The sequence below is a fragment of the Euphorbia lathyris genome, chromosome 5, assembly GCF_963576675.1.
Source record: "Euphorbia lathyris chromosome 5, ddEupLath1.1, whole genome shotgun sequence".
Lineage (NCBI taxonomy): Eukaryota > Viridiplantae > Streptophyta > Magnoliopsida > Malpighiales > Euphorbiaceae > Euphorbia > Euphorbia lathyris.
Window position 1 is genome coordinate 9305893 of NC_088914.1, and position 23740 is coordinate 9329632.

General features: G+C 34.7%; 2 protein-coding genes across 2 annotated transcripts; both read left to right on the plus strand.

Annotated features, from left to right (window-relative positions):
* Positions 1-2515: 2515 nt before the first annotated feature.
* On the plus strand, positions 2516-6051 carry LOC136230724 (uncharacterized). The gene is made up of 3 exons (XM_066019890.1): positions 2516-2913; positions 3532-3807; positions 4214-6051. Exons 1-3 carry the CDS (start codon positions 2602-2604, stop codon positions 5885-5887), a joined length of 2262 nt encoding a protein of 753 aa, XP_065875962.1. The 5' UTR covers positions 2516-2601; the 3' UTR covers positions 5888-6051.
* Positions 6052-9621: 3570 nt separating this feature from the next.
* Positions 9622-12809, plus strand: LOC136230575 (uncharacterized). Its single transcript, XM_066019695.1, has 3 exons — positions 9622-10004; positions 10595-10870; positions 11222-12809. Exons 1-3 carry the CDS (start codon positions 9693-9695, stop codon positions 12716-12718), a joined length of 2085 nt encoding a protein of 694 aa, XP_065875767.1. The 5' UTR covers positions 9622-9692; the 3' UTR covers positions 12719-12809.
* The last annotated feature ends 10931 nt before the right edge of the window (positions 12810-23740 follow it).

A 23740-nucleotide genomic window follows, 5' to 3' on the forward strand; every position in this document is an offset into this window, starting at 1 on the left:
GTTGAATTTGTTTTTTAAAGATGCCAAGCAAATGTTATTACACATAATTTGATAGCTTAGACACGATCTCTTTTTTTATATGGAAATTTTTATTAATTTTTTTTTTGTTTGTATTTTTTATTGTATTCAAGATAATGTTTCTTTTCTCGTTTAATCATATAAGTTTGGTCATAAAAAAAAATAAAATAAAAGACATTAACTAAAAGCATGTACACATTTAAATACAAAAATTAAAAATATAATCACATTAATAAGATTTAATTAATAAGGTAAAAGTTTATTTAATAAGATTTCAATTTAATATTTAAAATTATAGTAACACATAATAGTCCCTACCATATATACTATTATAATTTTTTTTGGAAGAATATATTATTATAATTTTAATAACAATTAAAAAAATAAAAAATAAAAATTTATCAGAGTACTAAAAATTTAGCCCTATTAGGAAAGCAGGGATGGAAATTAGTGGATAATCCAAATACCTTAGTAAGTAAAATGTTCAAAGTAAAATATTTCCCAAAGGAAGACTTACTTTTCTCTGAATTAGGCAATAATCCTAGTATGGTTTGGAGAAGTATTTGGAGTGGCCTGAGTATTCTTAAAAAATGGGTATTGTGGAAGGTAGGAGATGGGAGTTCAATTAGAGTTTGGAAGGACGCATGGGTACCTAAACTGAACGGGTTTTGTTTAAATTCTTTTATGGTCCCTGGGATGCAGGATTTAAGAGTTGCTGACTTGTTGCTTGAAAATGGTAGGGGTTGGGATGTGAATAAATTGAAAGGATGTTTTAGTGAAACTAAAGTGAGTGCCATTTGCGATATTATTTTACCCTTCACTGTCAGTGAGGATAGGAGAATATGGAACTGGTCAAAAGATGGCTTTTATAATGTGCATTCGGGTTATATTGTTGGGTTGGAGGTGGAAGAGGGAAGATTGGTGAATGAGGGTTGGAGGAGGATCTGGAACCGGAACATGCCCCCTAAATTGAAGCTATTCATATGGCGAATTTGCTCGGGTAGCCTACCAACTCGGACTAGATTAGCCCATCGACGAGTTCCAATCACAATTGAATGCCCTGTGTGTGTGGATCAGGATGAAACAGATAACCATTTATTTGTTGAATGTTGCTTTGCAGGTGATCTTTGGCGAATAGCCGGACTTCCAATTCCACAAACTAATGGGATGAATTTTGCAGAGTGGTTAATGCAGGCTCTATGCGGCCCGAATCAGGAGATCATTGACCGACTGTGTTGTGCTCTAAAGACAATCTGGGACCACCGAAACAGAGTTCTATGGCATATGACCTGGTGGCCGACAGATGTTAGTTGGCGCCAGGGGATTGATGAATTTCGGGACTGGAAGGCTTACCATCAAAGCTCGAAGGCTATGTCGAAGGCAGTTTCAGCAGCAGTGCGAAGGGATGGGTCTGTCGCTGTCCCGTCATCCAGCCACCAGCAAGCAGGGCAGGCCAACGTCCTTGCCCAGAACCCATCCGCGGGATGCCGAGTACCGCAGCAGGAAGGGAACGTGGATGTGTCTCTTTCGACGCCTGTTGCCCGGCTGCAGCAACAATTAGCAATTGGCGGCAACTATGAGTCGAACAGAAACATCAGGCAGATTGAGGAAAGACAAGTGTGGAAGCCACCAGCAAGGGAATCAGTGAAGTGTAATGTTGACGGTGCCATTTTTAAGGAAGCAAGAAGCTGCGGGATGGGAGCGGTGATCAGAGATGACACAGGTACTTTTCTACTCTGTAGCAGCAGTTCTGTTGCAAGCATTAGAGAACCTAAGGTGGTCGAGGCACTAGCACTTCGAACAAGTATGATATGGCTTGCTTCTATGCGTTACACAAACGTTGAATTTGAATCAGATGCTAAGCTTGTTATTGATGCAATTCACTCCAACAAACAGGATATCTCGGAGTTTGGAACGCTTATTCATTATTGTCGAGTTATCTTAAGTTCTAATCCTACTTTTTCAGTATCTTTTGTTAGTCGTTTAGCGAATAGGGCTGCTCATTTGGTAGCTAGGCAGGCCTATTCCAATGCTAGCGATTTTTTATCTTCTGTTGTGCCGGAATGGCTGTTGAACGCTATTGTTGAGGATGCAAATCCTTTTCTTTTATGAAATGCTTCTTTCGGGTTAAAAAAAAAAAAACTTACGGACAAATTTAAAATTAAAAACTCATAAATTATTATTTTCATATTATATAAAATAATATTAAAATAATATTTTTATAAACTAAAAAGAATTAATGAACTTACTCTAAAAATATATTAAGACGTTATTATCCTTTTCAATCAAAGTGGAGCCAGCCATCACTAATTAATTAAGCTCCTACCTTTCCTTAAATCTTAACGCTAATCCCGACAGGGACAATTTTTTCTATATTTTATTATTATATCCATTTTTAATAAATAAATTCTTTTTTTTAAACGGTAATAAAATTATTTTTGAACGTTAAAGTATCTAAAAATCGCTACAACAAACAGCACTTAATCTTTCCCTCCTTTCCTTCTCAAACAATTCTTTCCCTCCTTTCTTCTCTTCTTCCCCGCTCCTCTCTTCCTCTGTATATGCGACAATACCGATTTCGAAATGACAGTGTTCGGAAACTCCGGCACCGGAAAACAGGTCTTCCCTATAGATTACCAATCCGAAGTTTCCCAGCGTCTCCTCGACGCTTCCCATATTAACGACTTGAAGTCGGCTTTCGAGTGTCTCGACGATCCTTTCGTCGATGTTAATTTTGTTGGCACGGTGAGCTTGAAGGCGAAGAAGACAGAAGTTTTGCTTCGCGATGAATCCCCGCACGAAGTTCGCGTTGAGTATCAGGAGTTCAAAACTGATGTCTCTGCTCTGTTTCTCGCTGCTCATACCGGAAATTTAAAGCTCGTCAGAAAACTACTGGTAATTATATGATTTTGTTTGGATATGGAAAGGATTGATGAAATAAGAATGTTCTGATTATTTACGTAATACTGAATTCATCATTTTGTAGACCTGTGTTGCTTTTGAACTGATTAAAAAAAAATCAGTTTAGGGTTAATCGGACGCTTTATCTGTGGTTATGCGGTATAAGCTTCTTTTAAAGAGATAATTTGATTTAATATAATATGATCAAGCTCTAATTAGTATTTCGATTGTGGAATTAGGTTGCTGACATGTAATATTTTCCTGGATATCTTTAGTGCAGTCTTGTATGCAAGGAAGATAAGTCCATATCAAATCTGACAGATTTCAGATACCACCTGACGCCTGGAGATTTCTTTTTATCAATTCCATTTTAAAATGATTAACAACTTTATTTCTCCATACTTTTATCCAGAAATCCAATGTTGTCCTTTAGCGGAAGCTATAATAATTCTTTCTCTAGAATATTGGTTCAGTAATTATTAATACATGTCTTGTACTAAGCATAGGTAACAGAGATTTTGGCACTATAACCTTTTGTTTTTGTCTTTTATTACAGAACAAAAATGGTGATATGGTTTTTCTGATACAATTTTGGTGAAATTTGTGTGGCAGCGCGTTGGAGCCGATGTGAATCAGAAGCTGTTTCGAGGCTATGCCACAACAGCAGCAGTAAGGGAAGGACATTTAGATGTTTTAGATGTGCTTATCAAATGTGGGGCATTTCAGGAGGCATGCGAAGAGGCTTTGTTAGAGGCGAGCTATCTGGGTCAGGCCAGACTTGCAGGGCTGCTTATGAGTTCTGACCTTATACGCCCACAGGTTGCTGTTCATGCTCTTGTTTCTGCCTGTTGCAGAGGCTTTGTCAACGTTGTAGACACACTCATCAGGGTAAGCAGTTAATACCGCAAGATTACCCTTATTTATATATGCACATCAAAACAATGGAAATGTATACATCAAGGTAAGCAGTTAATGCCACAAGATTACCTTCTTTATATATGTACATCAAAACAATGGAAATCTTATACATGATTCTGTATAGACCACATTACCTCTCAACCTCGAACCCGATTAATCAGATCAACCTAAATGAAAGAGTGGCTTTAGTATTCTAGTACATTCTTAGCAATTAGATATTTTCTTCATAGATTGATTTGCAATTGCAGTGAAGGATATTTCTGGACTTGCTGTTTGCCTTACTTATAGGTGCCTAAATTTAAGCCCAAATCTGAAATCATATGCTTCATCAAATTGATAATGTTGATCTGACATTGGTGGTCTTAATTGGTGGCAGTGTGGAGTGGATGCCAATGCAGTTGATAGGATTCTCCTTCAATCTTCCAAGCCATCGTTGCACGCGAATGTTGATTGCAATGCACTTGCTGCTGCAATTATTAGCAGGCAGATTTCCGTAGTTAGACTTCTCTTGAAACAGGTCAGCATTCGGGTGGACATCAAGGTGAGGCTAGGAGCTTGGTCTTGGGATACTGATACAGGTGAAGAATTTCGAGTTGGAGCTGGATTAGCTGAAGCTTACTTAGTCTCCTGGTGTGCAGTTGAGTATTTCGAAGCAAGCGGAGCTATTTTGCAGATGCTCCTTCAACACGTCTCTCCTAACATTCTTCACTTGGGGAGGACTCTTATCCACCATGCCATCCTGTGTAACAATGCAAGAGCAGCAGAAGTACTTCTAAAACATGGTGCAGATAAAGAATCACCCATCGAAACAGCTTCGAGGAATGGCTGGCGTCCTGTTCATTTAGCTGCAATGCTCGGATCAGCCAAAGTTCTTGAACAGCTGATAATTGCAGGCTGCAATCTCAACTCCAAAACAGATTCAGGCGAAACTGCGCTGATGATGTGTGCTAGATATAAACAACAGGAATGCTTAAAAATTCTAGCCTCTGCCGGTGCTGATTTTGGCTTGGTTAATTCAACCGGTCAGTCTGCTAGTTCGATTGCAACATCAAGCAGATGGGCAATTGCATTACAACAAGCAGTGATAGATGTAATTCAAGCTGGGAAGAATCCCAAATCAAGCAATATTTCAGTGTTTTCCTCCTTAACCTTTGTGATTCAGGCAAATGATATTGAGGCCTTGAGAAAGCTCATTCAGCAGTTGGAGATCGATCTCAACGAACAAGATGAAAACGGATTCTCTGCTGCTATGATAGCTGCAGCAGGTGGTCATGTGGAAGCTTTCAGGCTACTTGTGTATGCAGGTGCTAATATAAAGCTGCAGAACAAACGCGGTGAAACAGCAATCACTTTATCAGAACTAAACCACCATGATGAAGAAATTGAAAAAGTACTACTAGAGTATGCACTTGAAGAGGGACATAACTACTCTGCCGGCATCCACGCTCTACACCGAGCAGCCAGCCGGGGAGACTTGCATTTAGTTTCAATGTTAACCAGAAGAGGCTACGACATAAATGCAGCAGACATTGATGGATATACTCCACTTATGTTAGCTGCAAAACAAGGCCATAGCAAGGTATGTGAGCTTCTGATCTCATTTGGGGCAAGCTGTGAAATTGCGAATTGGAGGCAGGAAACTGCACTCTTGCTTGCCAGGGCGAATGGACATGGAAGAGATGCAGAAAATGTCATACTAGACGAACTTGCGAGACAACTAGTTTCGGAGGGGAGTCGAGTGAAGAAGCATACAAAATGTGGGAAAGGAAGTCCTCATTTTAAATCATTGAGAATGGTGAATGGCACAGGAATTTTGCAATGGGGGAAGTCAAGCAAAAGAAATGTGATCTGTAGAGGGGCTGATGTTGGTGCTAGTATAAAATTCCAGTGGAATCGCCGGCGGAAATTTGATGTTGAAGATCCTGGAATGTTTCATGTGATGACTACTAAGAAGAAAGAGGTGCATTTTGTTTGTGAAGGAGGGGTTGAGATGACTGAGTTGTGGGTGAGAGGAATTAAGCTTGTGACAAAGGAAGCCATCTTCAGATAAATATATACTTCCAAAAAATGGTAGTGATTTATTCTTTGGTAGTGATTTTTGAAATGGTTTGACTGCTACCCCCTAGCCTAGTTTGTGACTGTAAAGATAATTAAACTTCATTCTTTGTCCCCAAAAAACAATAATTAAACTTCATGTAAATTAAATGAAATTGTTCTGATCAATAACTGGGTGATGCTTAGTTATTATATAGTTTAGTTTGTTATGTGCCACATCATAATTCCAATGAGCTTTTATACATAGTTTAGTTGTAATTTTTGTTTTGGCTGTTCTCATCTTCTGTAAATAATCTTTTGTTATCATAAGTTATTTTGTAATCATGTAGAAGCACAAAGATGAAAATGAGAACATTGGATATCAGCTTCTTTTTGTGTTTGGGAATCCATTTCCTTTAGTTTGATCTGCCCGGCTCAAAACCCGATATGATATGAATATAATACGAGTTGGATTGGATTTGAATTTTTTTTTATATAATTAAGTGTATAAAGAGGTCTACTATCTTATCTCAATGACCTATTTATGAACTTGTTGAGCTTTGATACGTATGTTTGATGTTTGGACTGGCTTGGCCGAGCTGTTTTAGCCTACACATAAAATCAGGTGGAATTGAGATTTGTCTCAAAAACCCGAATCAAACTTAACGTGTGTATGTTTCTAAAAAAAGTGTGTATGTTTTTAATTAATGTATTTTTACTATTCGATAATTTTTTCATTGTTATTAAAATTATAATAATATATATCACTATTGTGTGTTATAATTTTAAATACGATTTCTAATTTTTTTTTTACAGTTAGTTGTACTTTTTATGGTTTTTATTGCTTTTTTGAGTCGTTTTGTACCTTTATGGATCATGTATGTGTCCGAGGTTTTATTTCTCCTAATTTTCATGTTATATCTATACTGTTTTGATCACATTGACCTTAATAATAATGTTGTATTTAATCATTCATCGTTAAGTTCATTCACCATGTAGTATACAGTTTCGTATCTCTACTTTTTTATCTAATGAAATGATATATAACATTTTATAAAACAAAATGCAATTTTATTAATTAAATTTGTATCTAATTATAATAATATAAAATAAAGTACAAATAATTAATTGTGAATTGTTTTTAGGGATAAGGTACAAAAATACTCGTAACGTTTACAGACATGAGCAATTTTACCCCTAACGTCTAAAATGATGTAATTTTACCCCTAATGTTGATAGTCAATAGCACTTTACCCCTAACGTTGTCAAGTTGGGTCTATTTGAGAAGTAATTCATCAAATTGTTTTCTTGATCATGAATCTTGTCCTCTACACCTCATACATGAGTCATTTTATCACTCATTAGTAACAAAACATAAACATATGATTAGATGTAAATTAAAAAAAAATTAAAAAACATACTATCTATTGTACGAGTTTGACAAAAAAAAAATTCAAAATATTTCGTCGAATTTATAAATATTAATCTTCAATTCTATTATTAAATCATAAAAAATATAATTTTTTTAGAACGAACTGAATAAAGAATAAAATATCTATGTTTTATAATAATGGCTAAAATTGACTCAACTTACCAATATTAGGGGTAAAACTACTCTTGGTTGCCAACTTTAAGAGTAAGATTACACCATTTTAGATGTTAAACGTAAATTTGCTCCTGGCTGTAAACGTTAGAGATATTTTTAGACATTATCTCTTATTTTTAATTTAAATGTGCGTATATTTTTAATTCTTGTATTTAAATATTTACATGTTTTTAGTTAATGTCTTTCATTATTTCAATAATTTGTAAGTTTTTTTTATTATTATTAGAAAATTATAATTCGAAACATTTTGTTAAATAATAATAATTATAATTAATTTTTAATTTTGTTATAAAAAAATTTTGGTAACCAGAGGAGGAGGGTGAGAACCCAAACAAAACAAAGAAAAGAAACTAATTAACGACCTATCCTATATAAGTGTCGGCCAAGCCGATCCTCACAAAGAATAGCCTGTAGGCCTACAGGAGGCACATCACACTCGTGATGACCCAATGGAAATGACCCTGCGAAGTTCGTCATCCAGTCAGCAGTCTGATTACCTTCACGAGACATATGAATCAGACGCAGCTCCCAATCTCGAATCATGTACTCCCAGCATCTCGTCAACAACCATGCTAATCGGTGGTGTCTACAGTCTCCCTATGCATCATTGCCAGGACAGTCTGTGAATCAAGCTCCACTTGGACCCTTCTGTAACCTCTATCCCAAGCCATTTTAAGCCCAAAATAAAGACCCCAGAGCTCGGCTAATACTGTCGTACAAACGCTGAGATTAACCATGAATCCACATCTCCAGTGTCACTACTCATCCCTAATTAAGCCCCCAACAGATGCTTGGCCTGGGTTTCCTTTACTGGAACCATCAGTATTTACCTTAATCCAAGATGGGTTCGGAGGGTACCATCGAATCTAACTATCCCTACTTTTAGCACATGCGGCATTAATTAGCAAAAGTCGTGCATTTATGACTTCCTTTGTTCGAGCCATGACGAATACCGCCTTATCTCGTACCCACTTCGTATCTCCAAACACCATTTGACAACGCCATTTCCAAATCCACCACAAGCACATTGAGAACAGACACGACCAGGGGATACCATCATACACAGCTGTATACGTTAAGTTTTTCCAAAGCCAATTTTTGCAATCCATATTGAAAAACCGGGTATGATGAGTAATTGGAATGAATTTGAGCCATATTTCTGCCGTTTTTAGACATTCATGCAAAACATGTATTTGACTCTCTGCTTCTCCACACTCAATACATTTCAAACTATCTGTAAGGTGACGTGCCTTCCTATTTTCATTACACAGCAGTCAGTTATGTCCTATTAACCATATGAAGCTGCGAACCTATTCCGGAATTTTCAGACGCCATACCACTGCCCATAATCTGGCCGATGACTAAACTTCCATATGTGGAGTACCATTGCTGCTCCTATCAACATGATTTTTTTATTAAATCCAAACCAGTAGTAGTAGTGTACCGGCCCGTTTTTGAGAATCGCCAACACCAGTTATCAGTATACGTGGTTTCTGGAACAATAACCATAGAAGCAATTTCCATCAGGCCCTTATTTAACTTTTTCGTCAAGTTTGGACTGCATACATCGTTAAGGTGATTCGGCTTGTTGACATAGACAAATAAAAATAAGAATTCCTTGACTAGGAGAGATAAAAAAAATTAAAAACTAAACCGAAATTATACAAATTAATTACCAATATATTCTTTCAAACTCGATTTTCTCCTCTCCCATTTTGTGATTTTCAACATTAGAATCGCAAAACCGATCTTTTCATCTCCTAAACTCGACGAAAAAGTTAAATAATGACCAAATCCATAATAAAATCCATGATCAATGACACAATGTAAAAAAAAAATTGATCAGATGCTTAATATTTAAAATATGTAAAGTTTAGGGGCTTAATTATGCTTTTTACGAAATAAAAACTCATATATTATTATTTTCATATTATATAAAATAAAATAATATTTTTATAAACTAAAAAGATTAATGAAATTACTTAAAAATATATTAAGACATTAAGCTCCTACCTTTCCTTAAATAAATAAATAAATAAATTCTTTTTTGAAACGGTAATAAAATTATTTTTAAACGTTAAAGTTTCTAGAAATGGCTACAAGAAACAGCACTTAATCTTTCCCTCCTTTCCTTCTCAAAACAATCTTTCCCTCCTTTCTTCTCTTCTTCCCCGCTCCTCTCTTCCTCTGTATACGCGACAATACCGATTTCGAAATGACAGTGTTCGGAAACTCCGGCAACGGAAAACAGGTCTTCCCTATAGATTACCAATCCGAAGTTTCCCAGCGTCTCCTCGACGCTTCCCATATTAACGACTTGAAGTCGGCTTTCGAGTGTCTCGACGATCCTTTCGTCGACGTCAATTTTGTTGGCACGGTGAGCTTGAAGGCGAAGAAAACAGAAGTTTTGCTTCGCGATGAATCCCCGCACGAAGTTCTCGTTGATTATCAGGAGTTTAAGACTGATGTCTCTGCTCTATTTCTCGCTGCTCATACCGGAAATTTAACTCTCGTCAGAAAATTACTGGTAATGTATTGATCTTTTTTTTGGATATCGAAAGGATTGATGAAATAAGAATGTTCTGATTATTTACCTAATACTGAATTCATCATTTTGTAGACCTGTGTTGCTTTTGAACTGATTAAAAAAAAATCAGTTTAGGGTTAATCGGACGCTTTATCTGTGGTTATGCGGTATAAGCTTCTTTTAAAGAGATAATTTGATTTAATATAATATGATCAAGCTCTAATTAGTATTTCGATTGTGGAATTAGGTTGCTGGAATGTAATATTTTCAGATAAGTCCATATAAAATCTGACAGATTTCAGATACTACCTGAGGCCTAGAGATTTCTTTTTATCAATTCCATTTTAAAATGATTAACAACTTTATTTCTCCATCTTATACTTTGATCCAGAAATCTAATGTTGTCCTTTAGCGGAAGCGATAATAATTCTTTCTCTAGAATATTGGTTCAATAATTATCAATACATGTCTTGTACTAAGCATAGGTAACAGAGATTTTGGCACTATAACCTTTTGTTTTTGTCTTTTATTACAGAACAAAAATGGTGATATGGTTTTTCTGATACAATTTTGGTGTAATTTGTGTGTAGAGCGTTGGAGCCTATGTGAATCAGAAGCTGTTTCGAGGCTATGCCACAACAGCAGCAGTAAGGGAAGGACATTTAGATGTTTTAGATTTGCTTATCAAATGTGGGGCATTTCAGGAGGCATGCGAAGAGGCTTTGTTAGAGGCGAGCTATCTGGGTCAGGCCAGACTTGCAGGGCTGCTTATGAGTTCTGACCTTATACGCCCACAGGTTGCTGTTCATGCTCTTGTTTCTGCCTGTTGCAGAGGCTTTGTCAACGTTGTAGACACACTCATCAGGGTAAGCAGTTAATGCCACAAGATTACCTTCTTTATATATGTACATCAAAACAATGGAAATCTTATACATGATTATGTATAGACCACATTGCCTCTCAACCTCGAACCCGATTAATCAGATCAACCTAAATGAAAGAGTGGGTTTAGTATTCTAGTACATTCTTAGCAATTAGATATTTTCTTCATAGGTTGATTTGCAATTGCAGTGAAGGATAATTCTGGACTTGCTGTTGCGATTATTTCATGTAACATCTAAGAATGTACAATTCTGAATTTAAGCCCAAATCTGAAATCATATCCTTCATCAAATTGATAATGTTGATCTGACATTGGTGATCTTAATTGGTGGCAGTGTGGAGTGGATGCCAATGCAGTTGATAGGATTCTCCTTCAATCTTCCAAGCCATGGTTGCACGCTCATGTTGATTGCAATGCACTTGCTGCTGCGATTATTAGCAGGCAGATTTCCGTAGTTAGACTTCTCTTGAAACAGGTCAGCATTCGGGTGGACATCAAGGTGAGGCTAGGAGCTTGGTCTTGGGATACTGATACAGGTGAAGAATTTCGAGTTGGAGCTGGATTAGCTGAGGCTTACTTAGTCTCCTGGTGTGCAGTTGAGTATTTCGAAGCAAGCGGAGCTATTTTGCAGATGCTCCTTCAACACGTCTCTCCTAACATTCTTCACTTGGGCAGGACTCTTATCCACCATGCCATCCTGTGTAACAATGCAAGAGCAGCAGAAGTACTTCTAAAACATGGTGCAGATAAAGAATCACCCATCGAAACAGCTTCGAGGAATGGCTGGCGTCCTGTTCATTTAGCTGCAATGCTCGGATCAGCCAAAGTTCTTGAACAGCTGATAATTGCTGGCTGCAGTCTCAACTCCAAAACAGATTTAGGCGAAACCGCGCTGATGATTTGTGCTAGATATAAACAACAGGAATGCTTAAAAATTCTAGCCTCTGCCGGTGCTGATTTTGGCTTGGTTAATTCAACCGGTCAATCTGCTAGTTCGATTGCAACATCAAGCAGATGGGCAATTGGATTACAACAAGCAGTGATAGATGTAATTCAAGCTGGAAAGAATCCCAAATCAAGCAATATTTCAGTGTTTTCCTCCTTAACGTTTGTGATTCAGGCAAATGATATTGAGGCCTTGAGAAAGCTCATTCAGTTGGAGGCCGATCTCAACGAACAAGATGAAAACGGATTCTCTGCTGCTATGATAGCTGCAGCAGGTGGTCATGTGGAAGCTTTCAGGCTACTTTTGTATGCAGGTGCTAATATGAAGCTACAGAACAAACACGGCGAAACAGCACTCACTTTATCAGAACTAAACCACTACGATGAAGAAATTGAAAAAATACTACTGGAGTATGCACTTGAAGAGGGACATAACTACTCTGCCGGCATCCACGCTCTGCAGGAAACTGCACTCATGCTTGCCAGGGAGAATGGAAAAGGAAAAGATGCAGAAAATGTCATACTAGACGAACTTGCGAGACAACTAGTTTCGGAGGGGAGTCGAGTGAAGAAGCATACAAAATGTGGGAAAGGAAGTCCTCATTTTAAATCATTGAGAATGGTGAATGGCACAGGAATTTTGCAATGGGGGAAGTCAAGCAAAAGAAATGTGATCTGTAGAGGGGCTGAGGTTGGTGCTAGTATAAAATTCCGGTGGAATCGCCGGCGGAAATTTGATGTTGAAGAGCCTGGAATGTTTCATGTGATGACTACTAAGAAGAAAGAGGTGCATTTTGTTTGTGAAGGAGGGGTTGAGATGGCTGAGTTGTGGGTAAGAGGAATTAAGCTTGTGACAAAGGAAGCCATCTTTTGTAGGAAAAATTGATTCGTTAGAGATGATTATAGTAGAGAATTTTATTCTTATCATTTCATTAATTTGTAAATATTATAGTAATGTAAAAGTTCAAATATTTAGTCACGAAATAAATATTACATGAAATTCTTTAGCTTCCTCACTTTAGTGCCTATACTTTAGATTAGTTTATAATAGGAATGTATGTACTGTAATTTTTATAAACTTGTGCAGTATAAAGTTGGGATTTTAAGCTCTAGCATTTGCTTTTTCTGTTTTTGCTGCTAAACTGCACTATTCACAGTTTTCTGGTTTAGTCTTTTCCTTACATGTGAAATTTTTTGTTTCAGATATATAGTAAAGAAGGATTCCCCTGGATTAACATCTACAAAAATAGAAAATAAAAGGCCTAATGCTCCTTCAATCCCTTAACTTATCTAAATTGGTCATTTTATCTTTCCAACTCATCGAATGATCTATTTACCACTTTTATGGAGTTAATGGGGGTAAATAGGACATTCTATGAGTTTGGAGGTAAATGGACAAGTTGAGAGAGTGAGAAATACCATTTTTATGAAGTTAATGGGGTAAATAGGATATTCGATGAGTTGGAGTCATTGACAAAATCTTCCTTATTCACTATAAAAGATTTAGTTTCCAATATTCTCTTATGTTTTTATTTTATTTAAAAAAAGAAAAAGAAAAATCCATCTTAGAAAATAAATTTAGGGTTAAGAAAATACTCCTAACGTTTTGAGACATGAGCAATTTTATCTCTAACGTCTAAAATGATACAATTTTATCCGTAACATTGAAAGTTAAAAGCAATTTTATCCCTAACGTTGATAAATTGGGTCAATTTCAAACACTATTAAAATATATATATATATATATATATATATATATAGTTCCTTGTTCTACACCAATTACATAACAATTCGTTCTAAAAAAGAATTTCATGTTTTTTAAAATTTAATAATAGAATTATGGATTAATATTTATAAATTGGTGAATTTTTTGATTTTTTTTTTGTGTAATTCATACAAAAAGATAGTATATTTTTTAATTTTTTTCACATTCCAACATATGTTTGTGATTTGTTACTGATGAAACGACGCACGTGTGATTCATGACCGAGAAGTCAGTTTAAATGGACCCAATTTATCAGCGTTAGGGGATAATTGCCATTGGCTTCCAACATTAGGGATAAAATTGCACTATTTTAGACGTTAGAGGTAAAATTGCTCCTGATCCAAAACGTTAGGGGTATTTTTGTACCTTAACCCATAAATTTATTTATTGATAATAATCATCAATCATCTATTGCTCCGTGGACTTATTGTGCAAAAGAAGATCTCATCTCTTACATGAACAGTAAATTGAATTACTTAAATAATTCTCTGTAACACTTAAGCAGGTGTTTGGTTCAAATTTCAAAATTGGAATACTACAGCATCAGAATAGAAATATATCTATTTATTTTTTTGTTTGGTTTAATCCAGATTTGGAATTCAATTACTTTTATAAGTGTTTGATTCAAATTTTAGAATCGAAATCAGAATACGGTAAAACTAAAATTAATTAGATAATAATAATACATTTAATAGGTAAATATAAAATAAACCATTAATAATTAACAGACCTGAAACATAAAAATTACTTTGTATTATACAAAATATTAAAAAGTATATTATTAATAAAATAATATTTCACAATATATTAATAATATAAATTTGTAGTGATATGATATTCTATAGGACATAAAAATAATACTATATAAACAAATCTAACATTAAATAAAATGAATTAGATTATATAAAAAAGACTGAGCAACATGTACAAATGCAAATTATGGAAATTAGAGGAAAAAATTGTTTTTTTTTTCATTTTCTGGAATCAATTTTTATTAGCATGTATTAAAGAGGGAATGAGTCATTTCCTTTCCTTGTTTAGAGGAAGCTGATTTTCATTCCATATTTAAATTTGGTTAACCAAACACTCTGAATGAGAATAATTTATTCATATTCTCATTGCTTCATGCATTTTTACCCAACCAAACACTCTCTCAGAAGTGCGTTGGTCACATTTTCACACAGGGGCGGAGCTAGGGGATAGGGGAGGGTCTCTCGACCCTCTGAACCTCCGGAACACCCTTGACGAACAGTGGTTTAATCATTATTAACCTTATTCTCCTTTATTATTTTAATCGTATTTTTTTAGTTACAAAATTCATGACCGAGAAAACAATTTGATGAATAATTTCTCCAATTGACCAAACTTGTCAACATTAGGGATAAAATTGCTCTTGGCTGCCAACGTTAAGGGTAAAATTGCACCAAATTAGACGTTAGGGGTAAAATTATTCGTAGGTGTAAACATTAGAGTATTTTTGCACCTTATCCTTATTTTATATTGAATCTCAGTTGTTTTGTACCTTAATGTTTCCAATTATGATCAAATTTACCCTTATATTATCAAAATTTTGAAAATTTTGATTTGGCTACCATGAATCAAAACCATAAGTTCGTTATTAAGAAAAAAATCTTCATGTAATGGAGCCCCTCCAGACTTTAAACTCTGGCTCCGCCACTGTTTTCACATAAAGTAAAACGGTAGTAAATGACTCATCAACATTAAGTTGCATGCCACTAAATATACTAGTAAAACTACAACAACAACTATGTTACTATATTTAAAAGACATTCAAGATAAGATAACAACAACTCTCTTTATACGAGTTAATAACTATTTTCTCTCTGTCTCAAAAATCTACCAACTTAATATTAAATGTGGTAACTATAAGTCAATATTAAAAGATTGAGATTCTAAAATTTTTTATCAACAATAATAAAAAGATAAATAAAAAATTATCACTAAAATTTTAATGTGTTATAAGAGTAACATACCCAATCAACCAAAATATACCAAAATATAGTATTGTATAAAAGAATTTTTTGATGCACGCCCATAATTTTGTGATTTTCAACATTTTAGAATCGCAAAACCGACATTTTCATCTCCTAAACTCGACGAAAAAGTTAAATAAGGGCCAAATCCATAATAAAATCAATGATCAATGACACAATGTGAAAAAATAATTGATCAGATGCTTGATATTTAAAATATATAAAGTTTAAGGGTTTAATTATGCTTTTTACGAAATAAAAACTTATATATTATTTTCATATTGTATAAAATAAAATAATATTTTTATAAACTAAAAAGAATTAATGAACTTACTTAAAAATATATTAAAACATTAAGCTCCTACCTTTCCTTAAATCTTAATGCTAATTTTTTCTATATTTTAATCCATTTTTAATAAGTAAATAAATAAATTCTTTTTTTTTTGAAACGGTAATAAAAAAAAATTTAAACGTTAAAGTTTCTAAAAATCGCTACAAGAAACAGCACTTAATCTTTCCCTCCTTTCCTTCTCAAAACAATCTTTCCCTCCTTTCTTCTCTTCTTCCCCGCTCCTCTCTTCCTCTGTATACGCGACAATACCGATTTCGAAATGACAGTGTTTGGAAACTCCGGCACCGGAAAACAGGTCTTCCCTATAGATTACCAATCCGAAGTTTCCCAGCGTCTCCTCGACGCTTCCCATATTAACGACTTGAAGTCGGCTTTCGAGTGTGTCGACGATCCTTTCGTCGACGTCAATTTTGTTGGCACGGTGAGCTTGAAGGCGAAGAAGACAGAAGTTTTGCTTCACCATGAATCGGCGCACGAAGTTCGCGTTGAGTATCAGGAGTTCAAAACTGATGTCTCTGCTCTGTTTCTCACTGCTCATACCGGAAATTTAAAGCTCGTCAGAAAATTACTGGTAATTATATGATTTTGTTTGTATATGGAAACGATTGATGAAATAAGAATGTTCTGATTATTTACGTAATACTGAATTCATCATTTTGTAGACCTGTGTTGCTTTTGAACTGATTAAAAAAAAATCAGTTTAGGGTTAATCGGACGCTTTATCTGTGGTTATGCTTGTTTTAAAGAGATAATTTGATTTAATATAATATGATCAAGCTCTAATTAGTATTTCGATTGTGGAATTCGATCGTGGAATTAGGTTGCTGACATGTAATATTTTCCTGGATATGTGGAATTCGATCGTGGAATTAGGTTGCCAGGGAGAATGGAAAAGGAAAAGATGCAGAAAATGTCATACTAGACGAACTTGCGAGACAACTAGTCTCGGAGGGGACTCGAGTGAAGAAGCATACAAAATGTTGGAAAGGAACTCCTCATTTTAAATCATTGAGAATGGTGAATGGCACAGGAATTTTGCAGTGGGGGAAGTCAAGCAAAAGAAATGTGATCTGTAGAGGGGCTGAGGTTGGTGCTAGTATAAAATTCCGGTGGAATCGCCGGCGGAAATTTGATGTTGAAGATCCTGGAATGTTTCATGTGATGACTACTAAGAAGAAAGAGGTGCATTTTGTTTGTGAAGGAGGGGTTGAGATGGCTGAGTTGTGGGTAGGAGGAATTAAGCTTGTGACAAAGGAAGCCATCTTTGGTAGGAAAAATGAGTAATTTTTGAAATAGTTTGTGACTGTAAATATAATTAAACTTCATTCTTTGTCCCCAAAAAACAATAATTAAACTTCATGTAAATTCAATGAAATTGTTCTGATCATTTAGTGTTATTATATAGTTTAGTTTGTTATGTACCACATCATAATTCCAATGAGCTTTTATACATAGTTTAGTTGTAATTTTTGTTTTGGCTGCTCTCATCTTCCGTAACTGATCTTTTGTAATCATGTAGAAGCACAAAGATGAAAATGAGAGCATTGGATATCAGCTTCGTTTTGTGTTTGGGAATCCATTCCTTTAGTTTGATCAGCCCGGCTCAAAACCCGATTTGAATATAATACGAGTTGGATTGGATTTGAATTTTTTTTATATAATTAAGTGTATAAAGAGGTCTACTATCTTATCTCAATGACCTATTCACGAACTTGTTGGTCCGTCCTGCCCGCTCTTCATGTGTTGGGCTTTGATATGTGTGTTTGATGTTTGGACTGGTTTGGCCCAAGCTGTTTAAGCCTGCACACAAAATGAGGTGGAATTGAGATTTGTCTCAAAACCCCAAATCAAGCTTACCTTCCACGTTGTTATGATATATATATTTTTAACTGATAAATGTATATAACTGTCAGCGATATTCTGTGAATATGCTAATTTTCAATCTTGTCACGTGTGGTTAGGGTGCGGGCATGCCGGAGAAATTATTTTTCAATTAAAATGGGTTAAGTTTGTAGATTTGCGCGTCAAAACTTGAAATCTAAACGAAGCGATTGGCGAGTGACGTAAGAATTGAAAAAGTTCCTCTTGAGCCTCCAGTGTCCGTCATAAAAATTTTGCTAGATGATTTGATTTTATTTATGGCAATAGCGAATAAATTAAAGACGAGTAAAATAAAGGAAATAAAAGTGTGAGATTGACACGAGATTCAGAAAAAATGGGTAGTTATTGAATGTAAGTCGGAATACATATGTTCACAGCAAATAATGAAAATGATTACAATTGAATTAATTTTATATTAACATATAGCTAAATCAATTGAATTGAGAAAAACAAACCAATACATATGAATTAAAATGCAATAATAAATAAATGAAATTCAACAATAAACTCGGAACCACAATAGTTATCTAGGCGAGACATTGAATTTGGTGTCAGCTTGAGATTCACGAGCACCGCGATCGGTTGGCAAGGCACAAGGTTGTTCCCGTTAGCAAACTTCTGGTATATTGGGGCAGATTCGAAACTAACTTTGGAGGGGCTGTATGAGAGCTTACGAACACAGAATCAAGTAAAGTAAAAGGCTAAAATCAAGTTCATGGAGTCTAGAATGAGTTCATGTGAAAATCTGGGACAAAAACGAAGTGCAGATGCTCGGAAACATAAAAATGAAAAATGGGTTGGAAACAGAAATTGTAAAAGATGTGTAAAGATTGGCTTGTAAACTGAGTTTCTGGTAAAGGAATTGTGTAAAACAAAAAGCTAAATTTAACAGGAACAAATGTTTAGAAGGGATTAGAAGCAAAAACAGACTTTAAGCGGACTGAAACGGACTTGGAAAATAATTGGGCAGATTATGCTAAAAGTTCGAAAAAGTAATTGAAATGTGATTCTAGCTAATGAATCGATGGTTCTAGGTTTAGAAATGATGAATTAAATGAAAAGAACTTGAAAATTGAGTATTAAGAACTTGAATTGAAGCTAAAAAGTAGAAAAAGGGAATTGAACTAAGAATTACTAAGAATTAAGCATTGGAACTTAAGAACTTTAAGAATGGAGCTTTAATATGTTGAATGAGTGATTTTTAATGAAGAATCGGGGTTCTATTTATAGCATTTTAGTGAGGGTAAGTTGAGTAATTATCCACCCCACTACCTCTTAACTTGCATAACTTCCTCTAACTTGTTCTATTGGATTAAACGGTGAAAATATATATGCAGAAAATTATGGAGGGTATATATGCACATGTGTAGAAAATCTATACATCTATCTATAAAACATTGGTGTCTTAATCTCTCAATTTTTTTTGAAGAATTTTAATTAATTAATTAATAATAGTTATTAAGTTTGAGTTATTTTCTTCTTTCAAAACTACACTTTTAAAATAGTTTCTAATCCACTTTTGATTGTCTATATAGGTTACTTTCTCTTTCAGTTTCTCATCAACTCAATTCTTATCGCTTCCCGGATTCAAATAACCCACGATTGAAGCATTATTCCCTTCGGCTTTTATTCAGCCTCTAACATCGAGTTCTGATTTTCCATATATATGGATCTTATTCTATCTGCTCTTATTTTCTTCCTTTGAAAAGCAGCTTTTTCCAACAGCAAACAGCAACTACTAACAGCAAACAGCAAACCGTAACAGCAAACAGTAGGTAAAACAAACAGGTGCTAAAACAGTAGATAAAACAAACACGTCCTAAATTTCTCATATGTTCTTTTGGGGCGTTTAATAATTTGTAGATATTTTTGTCAAACATAAAAATATTATTATATGAAAATATTCATTAAAGTCATTTTTTGAGCAATATTAATATTTGAATCATATGATAATAACAAGGGTTAAGGTGCAAAAATACCCCTTAACGTTTTGGGTCAGGAGCAATTTTACCCCTAACGTCTAAAATAGTGCAATTTTACCCTTAATGTTGGAAGCCAAGAGCAATTTTACCCTAACGTTGATAAATTGGATTAATTTGAGAAAAAATTCATCAAACTGTCTTCTCGGTCATGAATCTTGTTATCTACACTTCACACATGCGTTATTTTATCAGTAATAAATCACAAACATATGTTGGGATGTGAAAAAAATATTAAAAATATACTGTCTTTTGTACGAATTAGACAAAAAAAAATAAAAAAATCCACCGAATTTATAAATATTAATCTCCAATTTTATTATTAAATTATAAAAAACATTATATCCTTTTTTTAGAACAAATTGATATGCAATTGGTGTAAAATAAAGAAAAAAATGACTGTATTTTATAATAGTGTCTGAAATTGATCCAATTTATCAACGTTAGAGGTAAAATTGCTCTTGGCTACAAACATTAAAGGTAAAATTGCACCATTTTAGACGTTAGAGGTAAAGTTACTCCTAACCACCTTCACCCTAATAACAATTATCTATCTATCTATAAACTATACTAAATCTATAAACTAAATGCTGATGTGACAGTAATTTAAAATCTCTATTCTTATGTGTCTTTTCCATAGATTTTTCAAGAATATTTAATTTCTTTTTACTCTCTCCCCTTAACCCGTTTCCATTGGTAAAAGTGCATTTTGAAAGTTATTTCCACTTTCCACTATCTCGGATCCTTCTTTCTTCTTCACAAGTCGGCATGTTGAGTTTCATTATTTCTGTCCATAACTCCCTGTTTCATCGATCTCCTTCATCAGTTCTCCCATCCCCATGGCAATTTTGCTATTTTGTTGCGTCAATCTTTGGTGTGTGTTTTGAATAGGTAAAGATTTTATCTATTTTAGCAACATCAGAGCTGGTGGTGTGTTCAAACTAATCTGGTATTAAGGCAATGCATTTCCTTTATGCTCTTAATTTTCTTATGCATAGGTTACTCTCCAAATTGGAATATCGAATTCGAATCACATAATGAAACCCTGTAATATTCTGTATTAGCTTTCCGTCAACAGATACCAGGTCATTTGAAGATTATTAAACATGAAAAGTTTTCTCTAGCATTGGCGATTCACCAACTTTGGACATTCGCCATCATTGGTTTCTCAATCTGTTAGTTTCACAAATTTGTTCATGCATATAACTTCAACTTAAAAAATAAAATTACAATTACATATGTATTATTCTCCAATCTATTTCCCTTTTTGAGTTGTTTCCCTATCTCTGTCTTCCTGAACTGCTGCGTTTCTATTACTTTTTTTTCAATTTCTTTACTCTTTCTCTGTTTTTGCATCAGGTTAGTGATTATTGATTCAAATGAGTTACTTTCTTTACATTCAGACTTTTTAAACTGTGACTTGCCATCAATTCTTGCTATTACATTTCATTTTCATTGATTCAATTCTTGCAAAATTCAATATTGTAAATGTAGGAACAACTATTGGAATATTGTCAAAAGATGGGGTTGTCTTGGTTGGTGAAAAAAAAGGTCACTTCTAAACTCCTTCAAACTTCAACCTTAATTGAGGAAATCCTTAAAAATTAACTTATCTTGCTATAAGGTATTCAATATATTCTTCATACAATTTACAAACAAACAAGTTTTATAAATGCTTTGGTTTCTCATTCTCATTTTGGCAGTGATGGGACACATCATTCATATTACCCCGTTAAATTCTGTTCCTAACGGCTTAATATGAATGACGTGTCCAATCCGTTATCGAGGCCTAAATTGGTACCTTTTTTAAACGTTAAGCTTATATTGGTGCTATTTTATACGTTGAGCCTAAATTAAACGTTAAGTTTAATAAATGTTTATGTTGCTAATGTTATGACATTATATATACTTCCCCAGGTTTCCCCTTTAACTTTTATGTGATTGCTTCTTTCATTCTGATGTTTTCATGTCTTTAGGCTGCAAAGGGTGCAGGTGTTCCTGTCATTTTGGATGCTGGGGAATGGATACACCTATACCCTACAATGTTGGACCAACGTGATTTGAATGTTCAATGTCAGGAATTTTAGAGTTCCGACATACATGGTTGTGAAATAAAAAATCTTGTCCTAAGATTCCTATTGTTTTCTTAATAGTTCGTTGATATGCATTGTTTTCTAGCATTTTGCATAATGTTAGAGAAGAGTTATATATTGACCACCAGTACTAAACTACTCCTATCATTCTTTAGAGTCATTTTCTGCTCATTAGAACTTAGAAGTACATGTTCAGTCAACTTAATAGAAAATAAAAAAACCAGATGAGGAAGGGTGTTAATATGTGAACATTTTATAGGAAATGACATTGAAAGGAATAAAGATTTGCTGCAATATTATCAGCATCTTTGTCACGTGTCCATGTTTTTCCACCATGGGTAGTTCTCAATAGAACCCCGCTGCCCATGCCTCATCCTTCATTTGATTCTATCACTGGATTAGAATATGAGATATATTTCAGATTTGATGTTCATATTTTTTCTCTATATGTTCAAACCTTACAGACATGTATTAAATATGAGTTTTGGATAGTCTGAACTCTTAACTTCATTTAGTTTTAACAGTTACTGTTCATATTGATTACGTTTTTTTCGTGTCTATTTGTTTGTACCAAATGGAAAGCTGAACAAACTCCCTTCCAAATTGAGAAAGAGATTTCCATTAGTTATGGTAACAAAGGCAATGAGGTAATTTGTTTTAATTTTGATTAATTGTTTTAATTACTTGAATGCTTAATTAGGCTACTTATTAGGAAGCATACGAATTGCATCTTTGTAATCTTAGAAGCCAATACCTCACAATCGCACCCTATCGATCAAAATTCTGCTTTGGATGGAGGTTTTTAAAGCTTTAAATAATAACCATGCTTTAGAATTAAGGTTATTAGGAGGAAAATCATCTAAACCATGCTTGGGAAGTATGCTTATTAGGAGGGGAATTATCTAACAGTGCTTGGAAAGTAAGGCTATCAGGAGGCGAGAGATTTCAAAGATTAATTTGAGTTTAGATTAAAAGATCTTCGAAAATCTTAATTTTTAATCACCAATTTGATGGGAAATTGATATTTACACTCACAGGGTGAATGATGTTTAAATTTGTGGAACTTCAAAACTCGTGAAAACATAAATCCAACACTAGACTAACCTCATGCATTCTACTCATAACCAGCACAGTCTGTTCAGTGATTACAGTAAAGCAAAACAGTCGAAATAAGAATATGTACCAAGAAATGAACAATATGAAGAATATTTACTAAGGACAATATGAATCAAAGATCACAGGAGGATACTTGTTATTCATAAGATTTAACTAATTAACAACTTGTTCAGGCTTTTTATCATGTTCATGCATACAGATATTGTAATTTGTAATCCCTCCCCACCCCCAAATTAGAATGAAACATTGTCCTCAATGTTGGTATGAAGGAAAGCAAACCATAAACAATAGCCGCATGATAAAGGATAGAGTGAGCAAGAACTTAAAAAGAAGGGTGATAGGCGTTACCAGATTCTTAGGACAACGACATATTTGAAGTAATCAGGCGGGAGGGGAAAGAGAGGAATCAACCTCTCTATCCACAGCGGCAGTAGCGCCATCCCCTTTCGAGGAGGTAGCGGCGTTGGCAGGTGTGTCAAGTTTAGTTCTTACCGGACTTTTGATCGAAAAACCAGAAGGACTTTCCTTTCCATGCTCCTCAACACAAAGATTTTTCAACATGTCGATCTCTCCCTGCTGCACAACATACTTCTGCTCAAGAGCAAATATCATTTCTCTGTTGGCCTGGTTTTGAGCGAACAGGGCATGGAACTTGGTAAGAATGTCCTCGTTGGAGAGCTTGGCGCACTTCTGGTAAAAGCCCAAATCTTTGGCTTGTTCGATCTGTT

What these genes read in the sequence shown, in the direction of transcription:
- LOC136230724 (XM_066019890.1), top strand. Translation starts at nt 2,602, where the DNA reads ATGACAGTGTTCGGAAACTCCGGCACCGGAAAACAGGTCTTCCCTATA. An exon ending in AGCTCGTCAGAAAACTACTG is followed by an intron (nt 2,914 to 3,531) that starts GTAATTATATGA and finishes TTTGTGTGGCAG; the next exon opens with CGCGTTGGAGCCGATGTGAA. An exon ending in TTGTAGACACACTCATCAGG is followed by an intron (nt 3,808 to 4,213) that starts GTAAGCAGTTAA and finishes AATTGGTGGCAG; the next exon opens with TGTGGAGTGGATGCCAATGC.
- LOC136230575 (XM_066019695.1), top strand. Translation starts at nt 9,693, where the DNA reads ATGACAGTGTTCGGAAACTCCGGCAACGGAAAACAGGTCTTCCCTATA. An exon ending in CTCTCGTCAGAAAATTACTG is followed by an intron (nt 10,005 to 10,594) that starts GTAATGTATTGA and finishes ATTTGTGTGTAG; the next exon opens with AGCGTTGGAGCCTATGTGAA. An exon ending in TTGTAGACACACTCATCAGG is followed by an intron (nt 10,871 to 11,221) that starts GTAAGCAGTTAA and finishes AATTGGTGGCAG; the next exon opens with TGTGGAGTGGATGCCAATGC.